This window comes from Merops nubicus, unplaced genomic scaffold, assembly GCF_000691845.1.
Source record: "Merops nubicus isolate BGI_N331 unplaced genomic scaffold, ASM69184v1 scaffold19418, whole genome shotgun sequence".
NCBI classification, from domain to species: Eukaryota; Metazoa; Chordata; class Aves; order Coraciiformes; family Meropidae; genus Merops; species Merops nubicus.
The window spans coordinates 4,930-17,569 of NW_008625387.1; the positions used below are offsets into that span (position 1 = coordinate 4,930).

Sequence of the window (12,640 nt, forward strand, 5' to 3'; positions counted from 1 at the left end):
AATGAATGATTTCACAAACTTCTGTGCAAAATTCTAGTTCGGCATGCAGTTACACAGAGACTGATACACGTGCCATTTCTTAACGTTGCAGCTTTCTTGTTTCTTCTTATGCCAGGGGCATTGTATTGTCACAATTTAGATAGCTTCTGAGTTTCTGCTGGTTAAAAACAAGCTATTCAAGTTTTGGGGCCACTTGTCCATCTGAAGCAAAAAGATACAGATGTTTCTTAAATGAGACAGTTAAATTTTAGGTATGTTTTAACAGATTGGAGTTGTCCTTTAAAATAACATTTTAAGCAGTCCCAGGTAATACTTTTTCCCTGAAACATTCTGCAGTTCTTTTAAACTTTTGATTTGGGCAGATGCATTTCTCTGAATTGAGTGGCTTCATTGGCGGAGGGCTGAAACATGGAACAGAATTAATTTGCCTTAACAAGCAGCTTTGTGTCAGCTGAACCACAGTGACTGATGTTGAATGTGTTTTTAACCTATAGCAAATACAAGATAGAATGTGTTAGCTCATACCTTAATGAAAGAGTTGAAGCAAGTGCATTTTATCTTTTATTTGTAATCACCTAAGAATGCATGGATAGTTTACTGTAGCTTGGTAAATGTATGGTATTAAACTCATACATTAGAGCTCTAGCTCTTTCATAAAGCAACAATTTGGATGAGGCAGTGCCCAATCTTCTTCATTAGGTATGTGATTTTTGAATGTTGGGGAGCTCGTGACTCATTATCTGTCCACCTCTGCTTGTTCTACTGATGCTTTTGCTCCAGGACTAAATGGGGCAAAAGTGACTATCTGAAAAGTGCAGCAAAAAGCAGTCCACAATAAACCAGCACAGATAAATATTTGGTATTTCTTTAGCAAAAAATACTGATTGCTAATGGCACGTGTCCAGTTGATCACACTTGACATATTGAAATGCATGTGCCTACAACATGTACCAGTACTTAGGTGTGTTTCTCCTCTTTCCAGTTTTACTTTGGTGACAGATGTTTTATTTTTTTCAATCCAAGTCCCATCCCTCAGCATACTTTAGGTCACTTCTTAAAGGTATTTTGTCTTCTGTAGGTATTTCTCTTATCTCCTTCCACATTTGACTTAATGTTGCTTTAATTTTCTCTGAACAAATTGAACAAGACAATTACTAGATTTTTATTTATTGTGATCACTCATTCTTCGGGGATGGGAAATTCTGCTGGGAGAGATCTCTTTATTTTACTCACTGGAAATTATACAAGGCTTGTTAAAGAATGCAAAGACAGGCTGAACAGCAATTGTTGCTTCCATTCTTTGGTGGTACTTGACCTTTCTTCAGGTGGACTCATCGTTTGATTTTAATTTTTCCTGTGCTGTGTGCCAGCTACTCTCTTTCCTCTGTTCTTCTCTCTTTCTCTTGGTTCCTGATACTGCTTTCCGTGAACTAACTCCCCGTTGCTTCCTGTTCTCTCCTGCATGGCTGAGTAGTGCTAATGCTAAACCTTCCTCAGGTCTTTGTCCCTTCCACTTGACACAGAGCCTTTGGATTGCAACTGTCCAGCCCTCTCTTAAAGGAGCAGCTTCCAAGTAGCTAACTGCTGTCTGAATATCAGTTGATAAGGAAAAGAACTGTTGCTTTATCTCTGCCCTCTAAGTATTTTTCACACACGGCTGAGGCACAGCAAACAAACTCTGGTCTACTAGGACTGTGCTGTAAAGATAGTAAGCCAGTGGTCCATGGATGTTGCTGCTAATTCATCAGTGCTAGAACTTTGAGTTACTACAAGAATGCTTAATTGCTCGAAGATGCCGTGAAAGTTACAACTCTTTTTAATAGGAAAAAAGAGTCCAAGAAATGTCCTAGTAGCTCAGCAGACTATGAGAAAGGGTATAACAGTCAAGCTTGTTATGACAGGTTAATGACCAGTTGAGGTTAGAGATCACCCTTAAGTACTCTTTACCATACAGGTTTTTTTTTTATGCTTTTATACTAGTAATTCTGATATCTGCCAGATAGTTTCTTGAAAGCCTCACTGTCTCGTTGCTCCTCCCTCCTCATGATTCATCTGGTAGTGTCTGATAGAGCTAGTTGTAAGAGCAGCGTGTGTGTAACAGGCATTTCATATACTGTGTGTAGCAATATTTACATATCCACATGCGTGGCTAACCTGAACTTCTCCATGGACTGATAAATGCATCTATTAGAAGAGTGGCTCTGTTGTGCTAAAACCTTTACAGAACAGGATTTGAGGGAAGATTGCACTGGATCATGAAAAGGTGAGGAGAGATGTGTGCCCAACCTGGAAAGGGCAGAGGCCGTTGAACGGCAGTATGGGAATCAGCGTACGTTTGGGGAGGAGAATAACGGCGTAGGTCATTTCCGTGTCATAAAGGAAACGGGTTTTCTTTGAACTGTTTCTGGACAGGATACTGATAAGTTGTACGTATAAGTAGATGCAGACATGCTATTATGTATTAGTTCAGTCCATTTACAGCTCGAACATTCAGTATTTGCTTGTACATGATCTTAAATCAGTGGGAAATTATATTCGACTTGTGATGGTTCCCATTACTTTCTCTTTCCCGCTTGTTCTAACATACTACCAGCACAATATATGATATGTTTATTTTATAATGACATATTAAACATATAACAGTCATGTTTTTACTTTTGGTGTTTTCCGACTGATGTTTACCTATGACTTTAATAGGTCTTTTGATACTGCAGTTAATAAGTATTTATATACAAGTGAATTGGGTAGTTACGAGCTTTCTTAGCAGCATTTCAGCAACCAGTACCTACATGTAAACAATATTAAATAGAAGAACATAAAGCTAGTGTGGTAGTAGAGGAAAATGAAATTTTTTGATACTATGATGTGATAAGGAATATTGCATAATTTTTTTCTAATCTCATTAATTTTAAGCTTGAAATGTTAAAGGATTTAAATATGTTCTTTAAATGAAAGGCTAATCAGTATAGGAGGAAAAGAAAAATAACAAAATGGAATTATCATTACTCCTTTTTCTCTTTCTGATCCATGAAGCATTAAGGCCATGAAATTAGTTTTGTTCTGATGATGTCTACTTACTGATAAACTACCTGAAAGATTATATATATCTTTGAGGGCAAAAGAAGGTTAGCATTTTTATATTTTTTTCCCCCCAACAATTATTATTTGTACAGCTCTTGACAGGAATTGGAACCAAGATTTGTGTTGCTGGAAATTAAACTTGCCAAGCACAGTAAAACTTATTTTATTTAGTAAGTGTTCAGAGTATTTTCTTGTACATGTAAACATTTTAGCCACACAGGTGGGAATGGGGTAAGAAAGTGAAATCCCCACATATGCTGTGGACTAAATTCACTTGGATGCCTGGGGCAGGATTCACCCAGGCTGGCTAGTCTCAATGCCATATCAGAGAAGAGTAAGCTGTGCACTGTATGTTGTATATCCAGGTTTTATTCTAAAGAAAGTGGAAGTGTAGCATCAGAAGGAAGCTGCAGTACGTTCTAGTAACTTCCCTGCCAGGAGTAATCACAGGATCAGTGCAGAAGGACAAACTAGAGGTTTTCTTTCTATGCCCTGAATATCCCTCCAAAAAGACAACATTTTGTTCACAGAGCTGAAGGAATTGTAAGACAAGTTAGTTTCTTGTTGCTAAACATTAAGTTATTCCATTGTTTTACTGTAGTGCCATAAAGCAGATAAGGAGAAATGTAACTACATCTTTTATAGATTGATGGTTATTTACAGTAGCAGGCTGGTTGACTACACAAATCTGTGCTAAGCATTGCACGATGTTAAATCTAATTCTTAATACTCTGTTCTGAAAAAGCTTGCTTTGGTAAAGAAAGGTAAGTGCAATTTACCTTTTCTTTACTGAAAAAGAAACAAAAGCATACTACATCAGTCTTTAGGTTCTTTAATCTGTAACCATCTGGGGGGGTGTTCTGAAATACCGACCTTTTCTATTGTTCCAACTTAATAAAGACAACTTCCTCCCCTCCCCCAACAGATACATATGACTAATCCAACTGTGATTTCAGCGTAAGAGTCTGCCGTTCAGAGGCCTTCCTCCCTAGTGAAACAGTAACTCAGGCGAGCTCATAAATACTAGGATTTTGTGTTATGTGTAACTTAAACTGAGGCTATCCAGTCTTTCCATCAATGTGACTGAGCCACCTCTCGACACTCCCCATGCCGCTGAGAGTCACATCATGCACGTCTGTACCACGTACAGCAGTGTCAAAAGGCAGTGGAGCTGTGGGAGGTAGAGGTGATGCTGGCATCATGGCGGTTCTTCCACTTCCGTGCAGTCTGTGCCAGGCTAGGTAAAGAGTGTAGCTGAGTCGCAGGGTAACCTGGTGATGACAGCTACACAGCCCCTGCTGGCTGCCTTCTTCCCACAGCCAGGGATTTGGATTACCCAGCAGCCCCCACACCAGAATAACCCTGCTGCTGGTCCCTTGATGTAGCCATGGCACAGGACCTGCATTTGACCTGCTCACGAGCAGCATGCAGCTCATGATCCACAAGTTGTTTACCCTGATTTAGGCGTCAGCTCACTTACAAAATGTGTATTTTATAGTTCTAATCCAGTTGCTGTTGTTCACATGGGCAGTACTGCGTGTTTTCCAGTAGTGTATCAATCTCTAGTGTTGAACTGCATGACTGTTGTAGCATATAGTCTGTATATCTCTTGTTTTAACTGTCTTTTCTTTTTTCTTTTTATTCAGACAGGAGATTTGGCTTCTGTGCAACTAGCAGGAACTCCAAATAGATGGGAGGTCTTGTCTGCAGCTCCTGCCACTATAAAGGATGAAGCTGGTAATATAGTACAGATTCCAGGTGCTGCCACAGTAACTTCAAGTGGGCAGTATGTCCTTCCTATTCAGAGTTTGCAAAATCAACAAATCTTTTCTGTTGCACCAGGATCAGATTCGTCGAATGGTACAGTGTCTAACGTACAATACCAAGTAATACCCCAGATCCAGACAGCGGATGGTCAGCAGGTTCAACTTGGCTTTGCAGCCTCTTCAGATAATAGCAGTATAAATCAAGAAACTGGTCAAATTCAGATCATTCCTGGCTCTAATCAAACCATCATTGCCTCTGGAACACCTTCAACTAATATTCAGAATATCTTATCACAGTCTGGTCAAGTCCAGGTTCAGGGAGTTGCAATTGGTGGTTCGTCTTTCCCTGGCCAAGCACAAGTAGTTGCTAACGTCCCTCTTGGACTGCCAGGAAATATTACTTTTGTACCCATCAATAGTGTTGATCTAGACTCTCTGGGACTTGGCAGTGGTTCTCAAACCATGACAGCAGGCATTAATGCAGACGGGCACTTGATAAATACTGGACAGGCCATGGATAGTTCAGATGCTTCTGAAAGGACTGGGGAGCAAGTTTCTCCTGAAATTACAGAAACCACCGCTGATAATGACTTATTTGTGCCAACGTCATCTTCATCACAATTGCCCGTTACCATAGACAGTTCAAGTATATTGGAACAAAATGCAAACAACTTGACCACAACTAGTGGTCAAGTTCATAGTTCTGATCTTCAGGGAAATTACATCCAGACAACAGTCTCTGATGACACACAGGCCCAGAATATTCAGGTCTCCACAGCACAGCCAATTGTCCAACACATACAGCTTCAAGAGTCTCAGCAGCCAACCAGCCAAGCCCAGATAGTACAAGGTATTGCGCAACAGACAATCCACGGTGTGCAAGCAAGTCAAAGTATATCTCAGCAGGCTCTTCAAAATCTTCAACTGCAGCTGAATCCTGGAACTTTTTTAATTCAGGCACAAACAGTGACCCCTTCTGGGCAGATAACCTGGCAGACATTTCAAGTGCAAGGAGTTCAGAACTTGCAGAACTTACAAATTCAGAATGCACCTGGTCAACAAATAACTCTAACGCCTGTGCAGACTCTCACTCTTGGTCAAGTTGCAGCAGGTGGGGCATTGACGTCAACTCCAGTTAGTCTAAGCACTGCTCAGTTGCCAAATCTACAGACTGTTACAGTAAACTCTATAGATTCTGCTGGCATTCAGCTGCATCAAGGAGAAAATGCTGGCAGTCCTGCAGGTATTTATTTTATTCTTTTTGAAGAAAATTATTTTTTATTATTGCATGTGGTTGCTTTAAATGGTGATAATTGTTACATTATTGTTTTACTGCAGAAGCCTACCAAATACGGTGGTTTAAACACAGTGATAACAGATTTTATTTGAAACTACTGTTCCATTAGAAACTGCTGTAATGGTAGAATATAGTCCCACCTCACTTCTTTTAGTATAAGCTCGTGTAACTCCCAACTGGTCATATTAGTTAACTGCTTCTAATGCAACGTTAATCAGTGCTTTTAAGTCTCACTAGGCAGAAGACCTGCATACTAAACTGAGAAGGGAGAAATCTGACTATCAACTGCCATGTAAGAGCAGCAGTATCATTAGCATAGCCTATTCTTTGCAGTCCTGAATAGATGGAGTTTTTGTGGAAAATCCAAATATATTTGTTGATATGAGTTTTTTTTTCCCTGAAAATTTTCAGACCCCTTGGTGGTCTGTTATTCATCCGCTGTTTTGTTAACTCATTTCCTACCGACTTGATCTCAGTGTAACTGCAATGTACAAAACTCATGTAAGCAGAATTGAAACAAGCATGTAAATATCAAAATGAAGGCTGTGCCTAAGAAGCTATGTGAATTGCCAGTATTACCTATTTGTGTTGTTTCAGAATGTACGGTTGTTAATTATAAACTTTACAGTGTGTTTAATCTCTGTAAGCAGAGAGGAAAGGCTATTTGCTTAAAATAGGTGTTTCTTAATATGAGAAAAAATAAACATGACTGCTTATTTTTAGTAAATTTGATACAACGTATTGCAAATTTCAGGGCATAGCTACCTAAAAGAAAGAATAAGAAATGATTGAGGTTCAAGACATTTTGCTGTACCAGAAGCCATTTAATCTCATCATAGCAGGGTTGTGCCCTGTCTAAGTTATGAGGGGCAGAGTGAGCAATAGAGGTAAGTTGGGAGGGAAGTGTTGTGTAGGGTAGCTTGGAAATCACTGTTTTACTATAATCATGTGACCCAAGGCTCTGGTTCATTAGCATACTGAAACGTTTAAGTGAAACATACATGTTTTGTATTGTATGTGTGTTTTCCTAGTTCATTTTAGTTTGGAAGTGACTTCTGCATTATGGACTTACCAAGGCAAAATTACCTAGACCTAGATAAGCTTGCTCTTCATTGGCTTCTAGGCAACAGCACGAGAGCATTTGCTCTGCTAGGTCATCTTGATTCTTTAAAGCCTTCTGTTTCCACTGACCACAGAAAATCTTGGTTTGTCTCCATCACACTGTGTTACCTATGAGGACACAGAGTATAGACATCAGTAACGAAAAGCACGTATTGTGCGTGATAATACAGCTAAACTAAGGTGTCAGAATCTAACCCTTGGAAAAAGCACCCTGTGGCTAATATAAAATACAGGGAGGCTGAGAACGTCTTTAGTTCTGAGATTTGTATTTGTTATAGGATCGTGTAGTGAATGTTATTGCTTATAGAGTAATGTGGCAGAAACTTGAGTAGAGAGATGGAAAGGAAAGCAAGAGAGGAACTTAAAGAGAAAACAGATGAAAAAGAAGTTGAGCCTGCTGTGTGTATTAGTTGTTCTTGTGACAGCCCTTGAGAGCATTTTAATTGTGGTTCGTAATAAAATGCAAGAGAGTTCCATCAAGCATTCCGTAACTGTGTTGTCCTGTGAGGAATTTCACATGGGAAGGGAAGAGGGTAAATGAGATACGTGAAATGTGATTAATAGGCAGAAGCAGCAGATGAGTAGCAGAGGCTATTGCCTGAAGTGAATAGCTATAAACACCTGGTTATAATAAAGAGAGGGTGGAGATTTATAGTGACATTTTTCCTACACGTCTAGGAATAGTAAATGAAATGAAAGGTATTGACTAAAAGTGCCATCCCCTAAACTTGGGGAGAATTTAATGGGTCCCTCCTTTATGTTACAAGAAACTCAACTTTTCCAAAATAACAGTAATTGTGAAACTGCGTCTAGCAGAATCAGACTGAATTATCTTGATTGACCTTCAGTGTCTTTTCCATATGCATCTGGTATTTTGTCTGTATCAAAGTTGTCTGAGATAACGTTTTTCAGTGATGCTTTTCCCCTTATTTATAACCTCTTACAATATGATGTGGCACTCTTTCTTCAGGTCTAAGGATAAACGTGCAATTAGAAGCAAGTAATGAAATTCTGAATAAAAAATTTTGCAGTCAAAAATTATTGTTCTTCTGACCTGCAAATGAGGAAAACCAGTTTAGTTTTAAACTGAAAGAGGAAGGTATGCAGAAGGAACAGCAGAATGAGAGAAGTTAAAGCTAAAGGGCGAGAAGCTACATGATTCCTCTTTTCTGCAAAACATCAACAAACTTTGAAGCAAGAAAAGTAGGGTTTCCTCGTATTTTCTTCCCCCAGACTGTAAAATGTGCTTTGTTCCATAACAAATACAATTTGGCTGTATTTTCTGTTTTCATTTAGCAAAACTTTTCTACCTGAGGCAAAAGTAAAATGAACATATTCCTAATCTTGGGTCAGAGATGGTTGGTAATTATCTGAAGTCCAAAGAACATAGATTGCTCTGTAGCTGTGAAAACTGTGGGTTAGGTTTTAGGTTTTGGTAACTACAGCCTGTTGTGTGAGATGGGTTCTTCCAAGCTTTGCTTCCCAGGTGAGCAGCAGGGGACATCTTTACTGTTCTCATCAATACATGAGAGGAGGAAATGTCTTTACCTACGTTTGGTTTACATAATGGATAGTCATTACAACCCTAATACAAAGCTAATAGCTTTGTCCAGTAAATGTACAATTTTCTTTGAAGAATGTCCAGTAATTATGCTTCTACCAAAACATCCATTTTGCGAGGCATACGTATGCAGAGACTTCCACTGCACTGATTTTGTTCTGAAAAGTATTGGCTGAGCTTGTTTAATTCTAAAATTTTTATTAGAGCTTATGTTCCTGACTGTGCTTATTGTTATCTTGTGGAGAAGGGGAGGGTATTGGCTAGTCACAGCTGAAACTTTCTTCAGCATTGTTTCACAAAATGGAAAGCTGTATCAAATAGTATCTGCATGTTAAACACTGGCAAAGAGGTATCTTTGTCACCTGTGTTCTGGCTTTGGTCATCTGGTCTTGAGAGGAAGTTAAACCTGAGAAAGCTCTCTAGTAGTCTACTCCTTTTGTTGGCAGCTTGTAATAGAATATTGCACTGTGTGTAACAAAAAGAACCATTATGCACACAGTTCACATTACTCTTCATCAGCTTACCTGTTCAAGAAAGGTACTTATAAAAATAAGGAAAAATACAAGGTACTGAAATGTACCAACTTGATTTTCATGTTTATGATCCTGTGAGATTTGTCAGTTTGAAAGAATTTTTAAGTTACTGGATTTTTTTTTTCCCCCTCTGAAGCCATTGTCCTGACAAAGGAGACTTCACAGTGTTAATCAAAATCTAATCGTAATATTGTCTCAGCTAATTCATTGATGTGCTAAATAACATTTTGGATTGGTTATTTTCTGAAAAAAGGCAATTTTACCAGGTTTTATCTATGTTGCTTAGCTTTTTATAAGATGCTGGATGCTTTTTTTTTTTTTGATACTTGGACTATTTCAGTAGCATCTGAAGAAACTAACAAGTGACCTTAAAGAAAGTAGGCTTCAGAAGGGAATTTGCTATGTATCAACTCAGATGCATTCAGCTGGAAGATTTATTTAAAGATAAAAAAATCTACAAACATACCATTCCGTTTTGGAAAACTAAAGTCAAAGGGATTCCTTTCAAGAGTTGTGTCAAAGTGTCACTACAAAGCTAAGGTCTTCGTTTCTGCATCTTTCTCTCCAGCTCCTTCTCTAAAGGAGTATATACAGTCATGCCTTTTGATCAACTTATACTAGTTAATAGAGAGGAGGAGTGGTTGGCTATTTATGGTGGGTGCTTTATAACATTCCTGCCAGAACCTGAGGTCTTTACCATGCTGAAATAATACAACTAAATTTCACCAAAAATTTGGCTGACAATTTTCAAAATAGTTGCTCAAACGACAGTTTCTTTCATCGCTGTTTTCTTATGGGGCTTTGGTCTAACATTTGTTAGGTAGAACAGTCTAAACGCCCAAATTAAATTAAAAAATGAGTTTTTACAATTTTACTTTCAGGGATGGTTGTTTCAATGTTTTAATGCTTCTGTTGAAGTAGTGCAGATTGCTACTTAAAGCATAGCTTTCTTCTGGTACTGTAAACTTTTGACTGGTTTTCAGTATTGCACAACTTAATTTTTCTCTTTCTTTTAAAATTCCAATTTTTAACCTTATTAATTTTATTGTTAGGCAATTTTTCCTTCTAAGTAATTTTTTTATACCAGGCTTTTGAGAGAAGGGGGTGTTGTTTGTTCTGCCAATGACCAGGCCCAACAAAAATAACACAGCCAGCAGGAAGATGAACCAATACACAGACTGTATTGTAAACAAAAAGAACATTGCATGAATGATCGCTGGGGGTACAAACAGATCAATCAGCTGGTACATAATTGATGTCACCCCCAATGATCCCACAAAAGATGTGACTTGGCCCACAACAGGTGGTACAGACAGAGACCCGAGGTTGCCCACAGTTGGCATGGGAAAAAGCAAAACTAGTAAGTTAAATACATAAGAAAAAGGTGCCCACATGGCAACTCTCATCCAACTTGCCCGTGTTCACAAAGGCCTAAACAGACTGGGGCCCAGCTCCAGGGCGAGTCAGGAGGTCTGCCCTGAACCAGGAAGCTCTGTGGAGTGCACTCCACAGACAGACACTCCTGACTCCCTGCAAGTGGTCCCAGCTTTTATCCCCAAGCAGACACCTGACCTTTGTCAACTCAATGCGGGACCCCTGGGGCTCATTTCCCTTCTGGCTCTCCCTGCAGGGCCGGCCGCACCCTGGGGGGAAGCTATAAGGCAAACTCACCACCTCTTTATGAAGGGCTGTGGGAATCACCCATATGTCAACCTTAATTCAGGGCTCAGGGTTCAGACCCCAGCATTTCCGAGTTATTATGAAATTGAATCTGATTATTTAAAAAAGCTTTATAAAATGCATGAAGAAAACTGGAGCATCATGTTAAGTAAATATTTTCGTCTGACAACTGTTTTGGGCTATCCCATTTACATCTGAAGCATTTAGTTTGCATGTTGTAAAACCAAAATACTTATGAACAATTGCCTTGCTGTTTGATATGAAAATATTAATTTGGAAACTTTGAAAAATTTAACTTAGTGCAGAAATTAGAGCTATTTATGTATTGATCTTGTGTGAATAGTTTGCTTCCAGCATGGTTAAATTGCATTCCTTATTGTGTCATCATTTTGGAAGGAAATTAATAAATTGTGGAAGAACTAGATAATCATGCTTGTATGTGTTTCACAGTCAATTTATAACAACATATAGTAAATTATCTCACTTGAAGTTATGTGAACTTTTTTTTTTTAATACAGTATCTACTGCTGTGGAATAGAATTGCAATTTTTTCTTCAAATTCTTGACAAGATTGAGTTGTCACATCCTTCCTCTGTTTCCTTGAAGTGCTTTTCTGCTCTGTGTTCCAAAACAACTCAAGAGTCTGATTCATTTATCTTGCAGCCCATGGTGGTGCGGTGAAACTTTGATGTATTTATGTTACTCTTAAGGAATATTCTATCATGTGTGCTGAGTGTCTAGTGATGCAGCTTAGATTCTCAAGTTTAAGGAGGTTAGCTTCAGTTATTTTAGGCTCAGATATTCTCTGGATGTTCACAAAAGAACATACTACCTAGTTTCAGGTACTCGTTCCTTTTTCACTTTTCAAATACAAGATATTCCTGAAGCAAAAGGAAAATTTTTACACCTGTAGGGATGTGTGGCAAGTATCCATGAAGTGAAAGAGGCAACAGATTTTATTTCCACTACAACTTCAAGTTAAAAAGGCCTGGAAACTCATCTTCTGTCTTTTTGCAGTCTCAGCACTTCAGGTCCACTGTTTCAGGTTCTTTGCAGTTTTCTTGCATTTTGAACCTCTTGGCAGGCTCACAGACTTGGGTTCTGATCTCTCAAGCTAAATTATCCATGCATCTTGGTCATACAAATGACCTGAAGTTTCTGCTAAGGACAACAGTCTTTTCATAATGCCAGGAATACTCGCTAGCATCCTAGCTGTGATTGCCCTCTTGAAGAGAAGGCTGCGTGGTAGGTAGGTTCTCTTTCACTGCTTATAGAAGACACATTTCTTCAAAAGGTAGTAATATTTAAGGAGAAAAATGGGGAAAAAATACCTATTGTCCACAACACATCCTCATTTATCATGTAGAAATGCAAGTACTTAATCTGCATTTAAACTTCATGCCAGTTTTTAATACATATATTCCGCATATGTTTTATACTTGATTTTTCTTAACAAAAATCTTTTATTGTGTCCTATTGAGACACTTGCTGTGCAGAATTCTCAGGTATATTATATCAACAGTGGTGTTATCACTGACTTAAAAAAAAAATTACGTCTAAATCTGATTGTTCTCATAATCCCATTTTGAGTGGCATTCTT

The 12,640-nt window shown here is 38.6% G+C and overlaps 1 protein-coding gene across 1 annotated transcript in view; it reads left to right on the top strand.

Moving 5' to 3' along the window:
- Nucleotides 1-4,732: 4,732 nt before the first annotated feature.
- Nucleotides 4,733-12,640, top strand: part of SP3 (Sp3 transcription factor) — a 25,251-nt gene continuing 17,343 nt past the window's right edge. Inside the window, exon 1 of the mRNA XM_008945668.1 lies at nt 4,733-6,090. Coding sequence (XP_008943916.1) covers nt 5,310-6,090 — 781 coding nt within the window. The 5' untranslated portion in view covers nt 4,733-5,309. The remainder of the gene's footprint in view (nt 6,091-12,640) is intronic.